The 14,638-nt window shown below is 33.7% G+C and overlaps 1 protein-coding gene across 5 annotated transcripts in view; it reads right to left on the bottom strand.

Annotated features, from left to right (window-relative positions):
• LOC108728624 (ATPase phospholipid transporting 8A1) overlaps nt 1–11,741 on the bottom strand; it is a 43,059-nt gene extending 31,318 nt beyond the window's left edge. For 4 of the 5 annotated variants that reach the window (XM_018457298.1, XM_018457301.1, XM_018457303.1 and 1 more), the window contains exon 1: nt 11,208–11,741. In XM_018457298.1, coding sequence (XP_018312800.1) covers nt 11,208–11,231 — 24 coding nt within the window. In that variant the 5' untranslated portion in view covers nt 11,232–11,741. Of the gene's footprint in view, nt 1–2,840; nt 2,919–11,207 lie in introns of those variants that run through there. The other variant, XM_018457300.1, reaches the window with a different exon arrangement.
• Between the last annotated feature and the right edge of the window lie 2,897 nt (nt 11,742–14,638).

Below are 14,638 nucleotides of genomic sequence, written 5' to 3'. Positions count from 1 at the left end.
TATAGCCGTTTTTTGTATTTGATAGAAAATTATGTATATATCATACGCATAGAATTTATAGCACAAATCTAAATTTTATCTCTGTCACCTATATGATTAGATGCAATACATATCGCAGATCTGCTAGAAATTTATCTATTCCAGCTATTTTTCGTATTTAGATAATTTTCGCTGTAACTGCAAGATCACTTTTTTCAGTGTATTTGTTAGAATCTTCTGGATTTGGTTCGTTCATTTTCAACTAGACATCTTTCTCAGTGTATTTGTAATTACAATTGTATAATAAAATAATTATGAAGCTTTAAGTGCAATTGTCTATTTAAATAATCATATGTAAACAACGATAAACGTTTCCACCTTAGATTAGGTCATCTTCAGTATCAAAGTAACAAATTTAAATAACGTTCGTTATAAATCTGTCGCGTGTCATACACTATGCCACACAAATTACAAATAAATTTCAAAATCAGTTCATTTCCATGTAGTTTCGTGTGTCAGTAGAGATTAATCGCAGCAATTATAATCTATTTCTCTCATGTCGTCATTTGAAAACATTACATTTATCATCTATTGATAGTCCAATATTCTCCACTTAAAGACAGGATTAAACGAACAGCACTATATGTTATATCAATTATGTGTGTGTAATACAATTTGATCATGCGAATGCCGAAGACAGACATTATCTGTTCAAACAAATAATGTATTTAAGACAAAGATATACATTGTTTCAAATTCAAACAATCGCACTTATTGATTTAAACATTATTGGTTTGTTTAGACCATTCCAAATAACAAATTTATTTGTGTGGATACAATAAAATTTATTAAATCCAAAGAAATTTTTTTCTCTGTGTATTTATAATTACTATTACTAATATTATAATAGTAATAAAAATGGATCAGCTCCTAACCATAATTATTTTATTATGCAACTAGTCACAAATACACTGAAAAAAATTTACTAAATCTTAATACATATTTCTTTGACTAGTATATTAATTAAATATTTACTTCCAGCAAATAAATATTTACTTAAAATAAAGAAATGACAGTTCCAGTAAATTACTTCCAGTATAAATAAATATTTATTTAAAATAAAGAAATGATAGTTAAATTAAATTAATGGTTCTTGTATCAAATAAACATATGTTTATATTTAATAAACTTTTATTTAGAATTATTAAAAAAAATATTTTTTAAATTTAATATTTTTTCAGTGTATATTTTGTGTATAAAATTTTTTTCAATCAAATATTTTTCTTTCACATACAGTATGTAGCTCCAATGATAATCCGCATGGAATTCAAATATTCTATTTATAAGCGAATTCTTCGGTTATATATAGGATTAAATAGAATCTTCTCTCAAACAGGATGATGACACGAAGGCGCGGCTGTCAATTTTAACGTGTACGAGCATTGATTACGGGAAGGTGTGTGCCGAGCACGTGTATATGTTTGCGAATGATAATGACGCGAATCCATCGATAGCCAGCACGTAACGCCACTCCCTTCCTCTGAAAATGAGGCCGCACGACCTTTGCCATTATCAGAGGGGCTGGTAGGGCGAAATAAGTCCAAAGCAAAGAGTCACTCCTCCAGGACTAGTATGATCGTTACTCGGATAGGATATGGACGATGAATTAACCCCACCGTGAATTTACGACCACTATCTAGCAGTAATTTTTATTATTACAAAAGAACAATAAACATAAGTATAAACTTGCGCACACACAAGCGAAAAAAGTTCTAATCATTTACTTTATTCTTGTAATAGACTGCGATAAATTTGTTATTCAACTAATTTGTAATAAGCGAGGATAAAATAGGAAAAACTTGAGGTTTTTCTCTTTTCTTCTTTTTTCTGTAATTAATATTGCTACTATACTGAAGATGGCCTAATCTAGGCCGAAACGTCTATATCATACATGTATTACTAAAATATAAAATTATCCGCCACTAAAATCGTGCGAGTGCGGTTCAATGCCCTTTCATTATTGTTTTTGATATTCTAGCCACTTAAATTATTTATATTTACTTATAAGTGTAAATCTTAAGTGTCACTCTCATTATGGCACATGTGAGTTTCTTTATATGCTATAACATTTTTATTAACAAAGATACATACGTTTACTTATTACCGTTATATTCTTTAATATCTGATGTTTTGATTTAAAAAATTTGGTCATAATATGATTATTTTTATGTGATATTTTTTACAATACCTATAACGTGGTAAATTCCCTCGTAAATTTTTTTTTTCTAACAAAAGTATAGAGTGGCGCCGAAGAGTTAATATTTTGCCACACACACACACACACACACACATCACAATAATATATTCAATTTTTTCGATTTATATACATGCATGCGCAGATAATTATAAAAGAAATCTGACCAAATTCTGGCCGAAGAGAGTAAACGCATACGTTGCTTGAGTGAAAGATCAGAAATTCTGCTGGATGCCGATCTGAAAATAATATTGTTGGACCATCAAAATAATTATGTGCGTTGAAAACTAAAAAATGATGAGCAATGCTGCAAAAAATTTTACAACCAGTTTGAATTTCCAAGAAAATTATTTTGAAGATCCAACAAACGCTTTAAATTTATATCCAGCAAAATGTTTGATCGTCCAGCAAAATCGATCTTATTTTCGTGTTGAAACGAATTCTTTTCTCACAGCAAAAACTGCACGTACAATTCGCTTCTCGGAAGCGGTGCCAGGCGAGGATGGGAAGAGCGAAGATGAGCACGTGAGGTGGAGAGCACAGATTTTGTTTTCGGTCTCAAAGCAGATTTATGCACGCGGTGACAAACGGCAGTCGAAACACTTACGAAACTTACGCCGTCGACGATTATGTAAGCCGCCACCACCGCCGTCGTGCAACACGTCTTTACTACCACCGCGCGTTATTCCCGAGCCGGTCCGCGCGAATCTAAATCCAACGGCTTCGAAGCTCGCGTGACACCAACTTGCGGCACGTCGTTCTCGTCACGGGCGAAATTCGTGCGTGCACGCCGGGCGACTTTTCAACATTCCACGTAGCGTTTCGCCGGGGAGAAGGTTTTTATCGTACATTTGGGTCAAGTACTCGCGGCGCCGCGTCGGCCGCACCCCGTAAAACCATACAAAGTTCGCACAATCGTCTTCCTGTGTGTCTCGCTGGTTTATATCTTTGGCCGTTTATATCTCTGCTAATGAAAAGCAATTGTTAACATCATCCAAAGAACACACAAAAAGTCAACAAAAAGTCAAAATGACTTTGTTTTGATTCCTAAAGTCAATAAACAGTCCGACATAAACTTTGCAACAAAAAATCATCATTTCGACTTTCATGACGTCAAAATCTTGACTTGACGTGTTCCTCGGACAGGATACATTCGGTTAGCTCGACGATTAGCAGCTATGTTATTCTTGGAAGAATGTGTGGAAGAACCGCGTTTTGTGTGGTATAAATTGAAGAGTGAACGATATCATTTACGCGAGATTAAAAGATCTAATTCCATCAATGTAAAATTAATTTTCTTACTGTTTACTTTTTTCTCTAATTCTTAGAAGAAGATAAAGAGTAAATTGAACTAAGATTAAAGTTAATCTTACATTGATAAAACCGAGCCCAAAGCTATTAAATGAACATCAATTGATTATAGGAAGCGATTCAGTTTCACAGTCAACATTTCTAAATAAATATTATATTTTTTGAAACTGTCTTTTAATTTATTTTTCGTGAGATATAGAGCCTTTACGTTAATTTATGGGAATACAATGCTTTATACTTATGTCAAGATTATATTAATTTTCTTCAAAATTTATTTGCAAAATTTATTGCACTAAGTTTCGATGAAAAAACAATGCGTTGAACATTTTCTAATTAATGCAGTCAAGAGTTATTCAGTTATCCGATCGTATATGAAAATAAGGTGATTATATATATAATACAATCAGAACGCTCTACGAATTTCACTTACTTATATCTGTTAATTTATTTCGAAATCGCGTGCTCGTGTTTCTAGACCTTCACAGGCTTTTCACGAGAAATTGACTTTTTTAGACTCATATTCCCCCGTTTTTTAACGGCAACTGTACTTGGTTAAGTTAACTTTAATCGCGCTTATCGAGAGCTCTGCAGTAAAGCATACTTCTGAAATTGGTACTCGCAAAACAATTCAATTGCCAACTTAAACAAATTGGGATTACCCGGGAACAGGTTGAACACGTGAGATATATCGGCAGACTGCCGAGCGATATGCCGCCGTGAATAAAGCGGATTTAATTCTGTAAACATTGAATAGTTCATCCGCAGGAAATCGGATTTAAAGCATCGTAAGACAATGCCAGTGCCAAAAGTGGTAGGCGTCAATTGTGAACTAAAATATACCAAAATTTGGCCCTGGGGGTTTTTTGGGTCGCTGATTTCATTTCGTATATAAACTGCGGGGGTAAAACGTAATTGCAATATATATACAAAAATCGCCATTTTCATTCAACGTATTAGTCGCCATGTTGTGTTCGCCATCAAATTTTACAAATTTGACGCCAAAATCGAGTTCAGAAGCCCAAAAAACAATAGTATACCAAATTTCAAGCAAATTCGTTGAATAATATAGAAGTTATTCAAGATGTGCATATATGCTACAATACCACTTTTGGCACGGATTCTTTTTGTGCATATATGCTACAATACCACTTAACCGGTTAACTTTAAATTGCATTAGTCAGGGAATACTCACTGTTTTCCATTGAAAAATGCAATAATCAATAATAAAATTAAACCGCTATATAGATAAATGAAATAAATAAAGAAAGTATAATAAAAGTATTTTTATTCAGATTTTTTTATGCTTCGCTTTCCAGGAGAAGTTAATTCGCTCGCGTTTATTTCCCTTTGATTGAATCCTTTACAGTAAAAAAATTTGTGTATTTGTGTTGGAAACGATCCACTCACATTTGTATTAACAGTTTGTGTTGAATTTTTTAACATATTCGAATGTTAGTTTTACATAATGTGATCATGTTATTTAAAGATTTTTTGTGAAATTGATATTCAATGTTTCTTAGTGTCAAAATAACATAATTTATGAGTAAGTGAATAAGTAACATAAAAATAATGTGTTTTAAAACGTAAATTCTAAGATAAATGAATAAAATACGTTAATTTAACATAAATGTTAATTTTCTGAAAAAAAAAATGCTTTCACGATTTGTTTATAAACTGTGGACGTTATCTTTCTTTGTATTTATTCTCTTACATAATATTTGTGTTATCTTCTAACATATTCATCTTGTGTAAAATTAATTCTAAAATTTGAGTGGACCGTTTGGGACATGCGATTTATGTTGAATTCAACACGTTTTTTCCAACTGTGTTCAATTCCTTTTTTCACCTAAATTTATCACGAGGGAAAAATTATATATAGAGAGACAATCGTAACATCAGCGTAAATTCGTAGAATATCATACCAGCCGCTCCCATTCTTCACAGAAATAAACCGACAAAATTGGAACGTAGAGAATGAAAAGCGTGGCTGATGTTTGACTCACGCAACGAGAGAAGATTCCACCCTTGTCGCACGAGATCTGGATATTAACAATACCCCGTAGACAGGATAACAAAGAGGAAACGCTAATTAATTCAATAGCCTAGCAGTCAGCTAATTGCTACGGGCGCATATATGGGACATTTTAATTATAATAGAGGGAATTTCTGCTCTCTCTCTCTCTCTTTCTCTCTGAGACTACGTATAAGATTAGATCATATATCTACGCACAATCAAAATAATATATATAATCATTCAGCAAAATCAAGGTATGAGATAGAGGAGACACAGAGCGAAATATACGATGCTTTCCAGCAAGCGACACAATGTGACATAGTCATATCATTTTTATTTAACATCGGCAAACAACAAGGATGTAATGATTCACTGTGTTGCATTATTGTGTCATCTGTGTCATCTCTTGTCTCATAAATCAAAGTAGTATATATAAACTAGAGACCCTCTAATAAGAGTCTGGGTATGAGAAAGCCACTTTTGATTAATCCACTATGTTTTAACAATTCCTGAGGGAGAGAGAGAGAGAGAGAGAGAGAGAGAGAGAGAGAGAGTAGTAGATAAGAAAAAGATAGAACCGATTGAAAAAGAGAAAGAAATATAAAATGTGTGTTCTTTTCTTTCGTAGATTTTTGTTAAAACTATTACCCTACATACAAAACTGCACTCCGTGTCCAGATTCTTATTGGAGGGTCTCTAATATAGACAAATTAATTTACCAAATATTTAACAGGCGACGAAATAAAGCAAATAAAAGCCTTGAAAGTTCTCGAACTACTTCAGGCAAGAAATGTGATATCAGACGATTTCTGAAATCATTAATTGAGTTTCTAATCTCACGTACAGTTCGACAAATAATAGGAAAACGAGAAAGATCTCGAGATAGCGATGCTAGAAAGTATAATGAATACGACCACGAACGAACTGATTATCTCGAAACATATGATACCGTCTGATTAATTTTTTGGTGTCAGTCGGGGATTATCTCGGCTCTGATAAAGAAACAATTCGCACAATCCTTTCTACGGAAATTAATTCTACGCACGAGGCAGTGTATGGCATAAGTCGCGTTCTGGATTTAACACACGGCGGTTGTTATTTTATCGATCATTCGGAGCATAGTTACTGCTGCAAGGCCGCGGGTTCAGGCTTTCTGAATGGAAGAAACGATACCGCGAGTCCATCGATAAACACGTCGTTTATACTCGTGGGTTCACTATATCACTGCGGGAAAATATCTGGATGTTGTGTTGAGAAAAAACGCATTGAGAGAAAAGTGTCTATTTGTAGAGTGATATTTGTGACAATTATGACACGATAAAATAAGTATACTTAGGAGCTTCATTTTATATTTTTTTTGTATATAGAACCATAAATATAATTATTATTACTAGTATTATAGCAGTAATAACTATAAAAATAGAGCTCCTAACTATAATTATTTTATCTATAATAATTTATCTATAATAATTTTATAAATGAAGATCCTTACACAATCCTCTGAAAAACAGAAACAAAAATACATAAACTTTGTTCCTCACAAAAAACCACAACCCTCCCTACTTAACGTCAAGAACCTATCCAACAAAGACCTGTCCCAAGACACTATCTCTGCGCTTGCCAAAGACCCTAATTTCGCAGCGGCACCTAGAAAGGTTCCAAAAGAAAAGATCATCAGCCAAATAGAGTCAACCATCTACCAGACTCCCATCAGAATAAGCAAATAACATCCGCAGGCAGGTAACCAATATCCTCTCCAAAGCCAAACCCTACTATGATATATTGTAATGTTAGGTTAATGTCACTAAACATGCTATTTAGAAAAGATTTCATTTTGTGATGTTAATATATGCTATGATAATGATACATGTATTAAAAACGGTTAATTTTTCCATAAATAATTTTTCGTGTATGCGTCTTGAATTATAACATTATTACTCGTTGGAAATATCTCGCTGTATCTATGTGCAATTGTCTAAAATATTTTGTTATACTTTTATAATAATTTATTGTTGCATACAAATTTATAATTGCACGAATAATTTATAACATTTATAAATTTTATATTTCTTATTTGCGATAATTCTAGGATACCTTCATAAGAAAAGATGTATGTCAAGAACTATATAAGAATAACGATACATTTAAAATTTATAAAAAAAAAATGTGTATATATTTTGAATCTCAAGAGAATAATATTATCCTCTTAGTTGTACATATAAAACATAATATTATAAATATGCATTACAGTAATGAATATAAAAATAAATATCTATTTTGATAACTCCATAAAATTAAATCGAAAATGCATTCTCGTCAGTTTCGTTTTTCTTTTACTCTGATCAAAATTAAGAAAACATTTATATTATAACAGCATGATAAAATAATTATATAATTAGGAGCTCCATTATATATTTTTTTCGTGTATAAAACTATAAATATAATTGTTGTTAATAGCGTTATAGTAGTAATAACTATAAAAAAAAATAGAGCTCTTAACCGTAATTATTTTACCATGCAATTATATTAAATCGTATTATATTATAATCAACTATATTATATTATCATATCAAATATTATGTTATATCATATCACTTTTCTCACAGTATGGAATTGTCGTTTGCCTTCATTCAAAAAACATAAAACCTAATGACATCCACAGTGAGCAAAGACGTTGCCTACCTCGCTGAAGCAGCGAATTCGAGGTCTCGTAATAATTGCGAGACATTTGCGAGACATTCACCAATTTTGTCGGAAATTTAACCCCTCGCGTGTCACGCGAATCGGTGTTGGCTTGGATGCTCGATTTCGGCGGAAGTCAGGATCGATACTCACGCCCGGAGTAAAGCATCGATATCACATCAAATTTAAGAAGTCCGTGCTGTGTTGGTGCACCAAGACCGAGCTGCACAAAGACGCCGCAACGGTGCCGCTCGGCCAGATCAGGGAAATCGATGCATTATGCAACAAGTAGCCAGTTGCCACTTGCGCTTTAAAAATTCCACAAATGCGTCCCGGCGAATGCAAAATCGCCAGCAGGACACGTCGCGATAGAGTATCTCTTCTCTTCGGTATGCTCTTATTCGCGTCATGCTGAATGCGTCAGATAAATTTATCGCCCGAGGTTTTCGCGAGACAATTCAATTGTCATTGTGAAACTAACTGTTAAATGCATGCAGTCACGCAAGGAAACGTCGCGTATTTTCGCCGTTTACGAGTAATAATCAAGAAGAATTAGAGATCACCTCTAAAGAGCTTCGATCAAACTCCAATTAATTCATTAAGTAACATCCATAGTGTTTTTAGCAGTATGAATAGAACTATTGATTCTTGCTGCTATTTTAATTACGAAGAATACCGTTAGAAATTATAACGCCAAGCGTTCTGTCGATTGAATTAATCGGAGTTCGATTTGTCGCTCCAATGTCTACCGAATAGATTAATTTTAAATTACTCGGTTTAACTTACTCTTTATTTTTTTTTTTAAACCAGAAAAAGGTAAAAAGTAAATCAAGATAAAAATTAATCTACACTGAAAAAAATGCATGTAATTTTACATGAAAATTACATGTTCATGACTGGAAAATTGCCTAAATATGATTGGAAATTTACAATTTCAAGTAAATTTCCAAGCATATTTATGTAATTTAGATAATTTTCCAGGCGTATGCATGTAATTTTCATGTAAAATTACATGCATTTTTTTCAGTGTACTACATTGATAGAAATAAACATAAGAGTAGCATTGTTGAGAATTACCAAGCGTTTCTGCTAAACTGGGCTAATTATTATGTTCTTTTCATTGCTTATTATGTGCATTTCATTCCTAAATTAATGTTAAACGTAAGAGTTCTTGAAAATTTACTCATTACTTTTTCTAATTTTAAAACTAGAAAAACATAAAAAATAAGTTTAAGTCAATTGATGCGTTCGGGGAAACGCTATTAGCGCTACTTTTGTCAGTCTGTCTTCGTTGTTTATTAGACGTAAAACAAGGATATAATGAACACAAATAGCGCTAATAGCGTTTCCTCGAACGCACCTAATATTAAAATTAATCTACAGAAGAGTCATCATCGAGAATTATCAAATGATTTTGCTAAACTAATTATTAGATATAAGAGCTAATTATTATACTCTCCCATGCTCTTTTAACTGCGTGTGCATATCATTCCCGAATTAATATTAACCGGAATTCGATGGAGTCGTCTTAATGTCCATTTTTATTAGTATAAATTAATTTTAATCTTGATTCAATTTATTCTTTATTTTGTATAATTTTTAATAAAAAAAAGACAAAAGTTTTAAACATTAAGAGTTCTTGGAAAATTCTTTTCAATTTCTTATTACTAGAATTCTAGGATAATGAGTCGACTGAAAACCTTTCACTCAACTTTCACCTGCCAGCGACGCGCGCGGTAATCAAGAGACAACACCATGTATAAGCGTACAATCAGTTGACGCACCTTAATATTGCAAGAAAGGAAGCAAAGAAACGCGTTTCTTATTGCGAAGGATCGCTCTCCGTATCGTGCCAGAACAACGAGATCTATTCTGATGCCTTCGGACACTCACAAGCCGTCTTGGAGCGTGGGGAAAATGTCAAGGATAACAAATAAATATTTAGCAAAGCTAGTATTTATCTGCTGGCGCATATTCCTCTGCGGCAAAAAAAGCAACATGATTCCATAATAATGGGACCACATCACAATGCCCGGAAAATAACAATTATCCAAATAAATCGTAGTCTAAGAGCTTGCGATTTAAAAATTGTGTTTAACCTCGTGCCAGATTACACAATAGAAGTTGAAGATTGTAAACTAGAGCAATTAAGTATGATTTTAATTTTTAAATAATTTTAATAATTGCAGATCTAACGAATTAAATAACTCTAATTTTAATTCCTCTTTCTTTGATTGTGATTGGATTCTAATCTTCAACTCCCAATTCTCAATTTAACTTCAATGCAATTTCTGATACAGGCCTTAGGAAACGTGCTCGTTGCTTCGCAAAAGGAAAGGAAATCGCCTCATTCGCGTCAAGGCCATGACGGCTTTAGACCTGTCGCTGATTTAGAGCGACTTCGATCAAACTATGATTAACTTAATCGAGAATTAATTCGACCAGCAAGTTCAATCGATTGCCTATAAAATTTTCATGTATCGTTATCCTCTTTTTTTCTATATATTAGGCGATAAAAAATTGACAATTCCATCTAGATTGATGAAATAATACAGACATTGTTTGACAAGTTAGGCCTATTTCTACCAATATAGATTTACAATTAATTTCGAATTAATTTATTCCTTATCTTCTTCTAATTCTTAGAACTAGAAAATAAAAAATAAGTTGACCCGAGATTAAAGTTCGTCACTGCATTCATTGGTAGAAATAGACATTAATCATCAATCAAGTTAATCGAAGTTTAATCGGAGTCACCTTTCCGACTATCCCTGCATGGGCCGCCCTTTGCCCTGCGTTTGACATCTCCCACCTCCCGCGTTCTAACCTCAAACCCTGTCGCAATGTGCGAACACATGGGGAAAGCAGGTAGAGAAAGTGAGAGGGAAGGGGACAGAGAGAGAAAGAAGGAAAGTATATATATATATAGAAAGAGAGAGAGTGAAAGACAAAGCAAACAACACTCACCCGTGCGTGGTCGCGTGTCCGCATTTTCCTATGCCGTCGCACGCGTGCCGCCAGCTTGTCGGCATTTCACCGCTTGTCGAGAGATAAATCCGCGCGTACACCAAGGAAGCGTGGCCCGTCGTCGCCGTCGTCGTCACGCACGCAGCCACGCACGACACTCGTACGCACGCCGCATGCGAGCGCGAGCGCGAACGCACGGGCCGCTGCCTCGCGGCCGCATGGGGGGAACACGCGTCCGATTGACAGGTGGGAATGAGGATGACGAGGATGACGATGATGGGGACAAAGAGAAAGACAAAAAGATGAACGAGAACGCGCTGACAGGAAAGACGTTTCCTCGTGTCTTTTCTTTTCTCTTTCTCGTTCAAATTTCGCCCGCGGGACGCGATGCGACTCCCCACGCGATTATCCAAGTCGCGATCCGCGAGCGAACTGTTTCCGGACACGCGAGAGTCGCGCGAGTTGCGAGCGAGCGCCGCTTACGAGGCACGGTCGCGCGCCGCTCGTCGTAGGCGTTGATGATGGCCCGACGTGGACTAGATACCACGCCGTAAAGACGCCTGTAAAGCACCGCGAGGGACGCGTCCATTTATTATTAACTCCTCGTGGATGCCATAGGCGGGAAACGCATCGTCGCCTCCTCGCGCGCTGCACCGTCGGCCGATGCTGGGGTCCTCTTTGCGTGCGCCAGGTAGCAGCAGCTATCGATCGTGGAACCATCGTGATAGCTGTAATACGGGAATAATTCAGGCTGTTGTATGTTTTTTATTTCTAATAAAAAAAAAGAACCCTCGCATGTGTGATTTGTAGCTCTATTTTGGATCAGCTCATCCAGGTTGTAGCTAAGATCGACAAATGATAAGTTCAATGATTTTCTTTAGCGACAGCGGATGAAAAATTCTTCAAATTCTTGGAAATTTTATACAGCGTCTTGTGAAAATTTTACATAATTTTATAATATAATTTATCATATATATAATTAAATTGTATTAATTATATAGTGTAATGTGTTCACTAAATTCATGTAATTCGACTTAAGAGGGGAAGTCCACCTCCTTTGAGGTTTCAAAAAATCGAAAACTTTTTTTGCTTAAATTTACTCTTAAGAATAATATTTCAATAGTTTTTTAAGTCGGTATTTCAACTGTATAATCCCGTTAGAACCAAAATCTTGCATCTCCTCACTCCCATCTCGAGAGACGCGCGTTGGATATCAAGAAGTAATAGTTTGCTACCTAAGTAATAATCCAAGTAAAAAATACTTATTAGAAATATTTATTTATATTTATCATAAATATTACATAAAATGTTTAGTCTATATTTTAATAATATTTCGAATAAAGCTTATAATTCTATATTTAAAAAAAATTCATAAATGTTCACCACGCACCGGGATCCGTGGAAGCCCGCAGATTCCAAGGCCCGTCGATGCGTCGTACCATTTGCGATTACGTTAAAAGCGCCCCTGGAAAAAATCCTATTTCACTAGCTTTAAATATGTAGAAAAGAAAATTTGGATTTTTGTTCCAGGTCCAAAGGAGTACACCACATATATGCACTCGCCAAAAAAGGAGGCTCAATGCTGCTAATATAACGTCACCATTTTGTAAGATAAAAATTCAAAAAAAATTTTTTATACTCTCGAAAGTTGATGTATTAAAGCCCTTCGATACGATTTTTGATTGACTTTATTAGTTTACTGTAAAAAAATTACTAAAATAGGTATCATTTTTAGGCCAAAGAATGGTGTTCCCCTTCAAATCGAAATAGAATCCAATGGTTCCTACGACGGAAACGTGAAACGGCATCTCCGACATCCTCATTCCTATTTTTAAAATCTGATTGCCAGAACTTTTTTCTTACTTAACGTAAAGAAACTTTGGAATTCTTTAAGAAGGAACCGAAACTACATTAAAGTTCCGGAAATAATATGCTAATTTTATAAGGCTAAAGAAACTCGAATATTATTATATATATGAAAATGTTTAGATCGTTCTCTTTTCATTTATTTCTTATTATTATAAAAATTTCCTTAATATTTTTAATTAGTCACAATTCACAATATAATTATTAAGTAATCTTAATATCCCAATAAGAAATGACAATTAATGAAATCGACGTCGATTCGATCATTTCTCACGTGAAATATAATCCATTTTGCATCAGCAATAATTTGGCATTGCGGTTTCTCCTGTTTTCTTTAAATTCCTTCGCGTTTCATGACATGTAATATTCATTTCCACCAATGTACGTTAATTTTAATTTATAAATCTATAAAACACTAATTTATAAATTTATAAAACACTGAAGTGAATAAATATATTCTATATTCATTAACTTTAATTTATTCGATTCAACCTACTCTCTCTCTCTCTCTCTCTCTCTCTCTCTCTCTCTCTCTCTCTCTCTCTCTCGAGTTCTTAGAAAAAAATAAAGAATAAATTGAACCAAGATTAAAGTTTGTTTTACAGTTACTTTTCTTTTAGGAAACAGTCGACACAAACGTTGTTCTATCCTTTTTGGCATTTAATAAATAAAGATAATAGAACGACATGCAATACTTGTGACGATTGTATCTCCTAAGAACAACCTTGATCTACATTCTACATTATTGATAGATAAATGGACATAGTTCATATTAGATCTATGGACGATTTTGCGCGATCAGACTCCGATTTATTAATTTAATCGATTAACGTCCGTTTCTACCACTGTAGATTAAATTTCAGCTCAACTTACTCTTCATCTTTTTCTAATTCTTAGAACTAGAGTTATATAGTTGAACCGAGATTAAAATTAAACTACAAAAAACATTTAGAAACGAGCATAATTTAATCGACAGAACTGTCTAAAACAAAAAGTTTCTAATAATTAAATAATATTATATAATGCACTGTCTCCTATTTAATTTTTTTCATATATATTTATAATAAAAAAACAAAAAAATTATATAAAGTGTACAATAAGAGTCTATAGTGAGCTGAGCTGAATGACAAATACTATTATTATGCTATTATAATGACAATGCTATTACTATTATTTTATTTTTAACGCTAGACTATCATAGACACACACATGCTTCTATTTTGAATACTATTTGTTTGTTATATATTGATCACACAAATATAAATATAATAATAACATAAATATAAACATATATATAACATAAAAAACTTACAAACGTTTTGACCCTTTAATGAGATCATTCTTAATGCGGAAAGACAATTAACATCAAACTCTTAAATTATTTAAAAAACGTCCGTTTAAAAAAATTAACAAAAAAAAACTAATTCTATCCACATTAAGGAAGCGGTATTATTTGACGAGTTAATTGCCGATTAACTTAATCGAATGTTTGATCGAAGTCATCCCCTACAAACTATACAAACAGCGTCGAGGGATATTTAAAAATGGCCGCAGTATCGGCGCAT

This window comes from Mycetomoellerius zeteki, unplaced genomic scaffold (assembly GCF_001594055.1).
Source record: "Mycetomoellerius zeteki isolate Tzet28-1 unplaced genomic scaffold, Tzet1.0 scaffold62, whole genome shotgun sequence".
NCBI lineage: Eukaryota > Metazoa > Arthropoda > Insecta > Hymenoptera > Formicidae > Mycetomoellerius > Mycetomoellerius zeteki.
The sequence above is the reverse complement of the archived record's forward strand: the minus strand, read 5'-3'. Positions and strand labels throughout refer to the sequence as shown.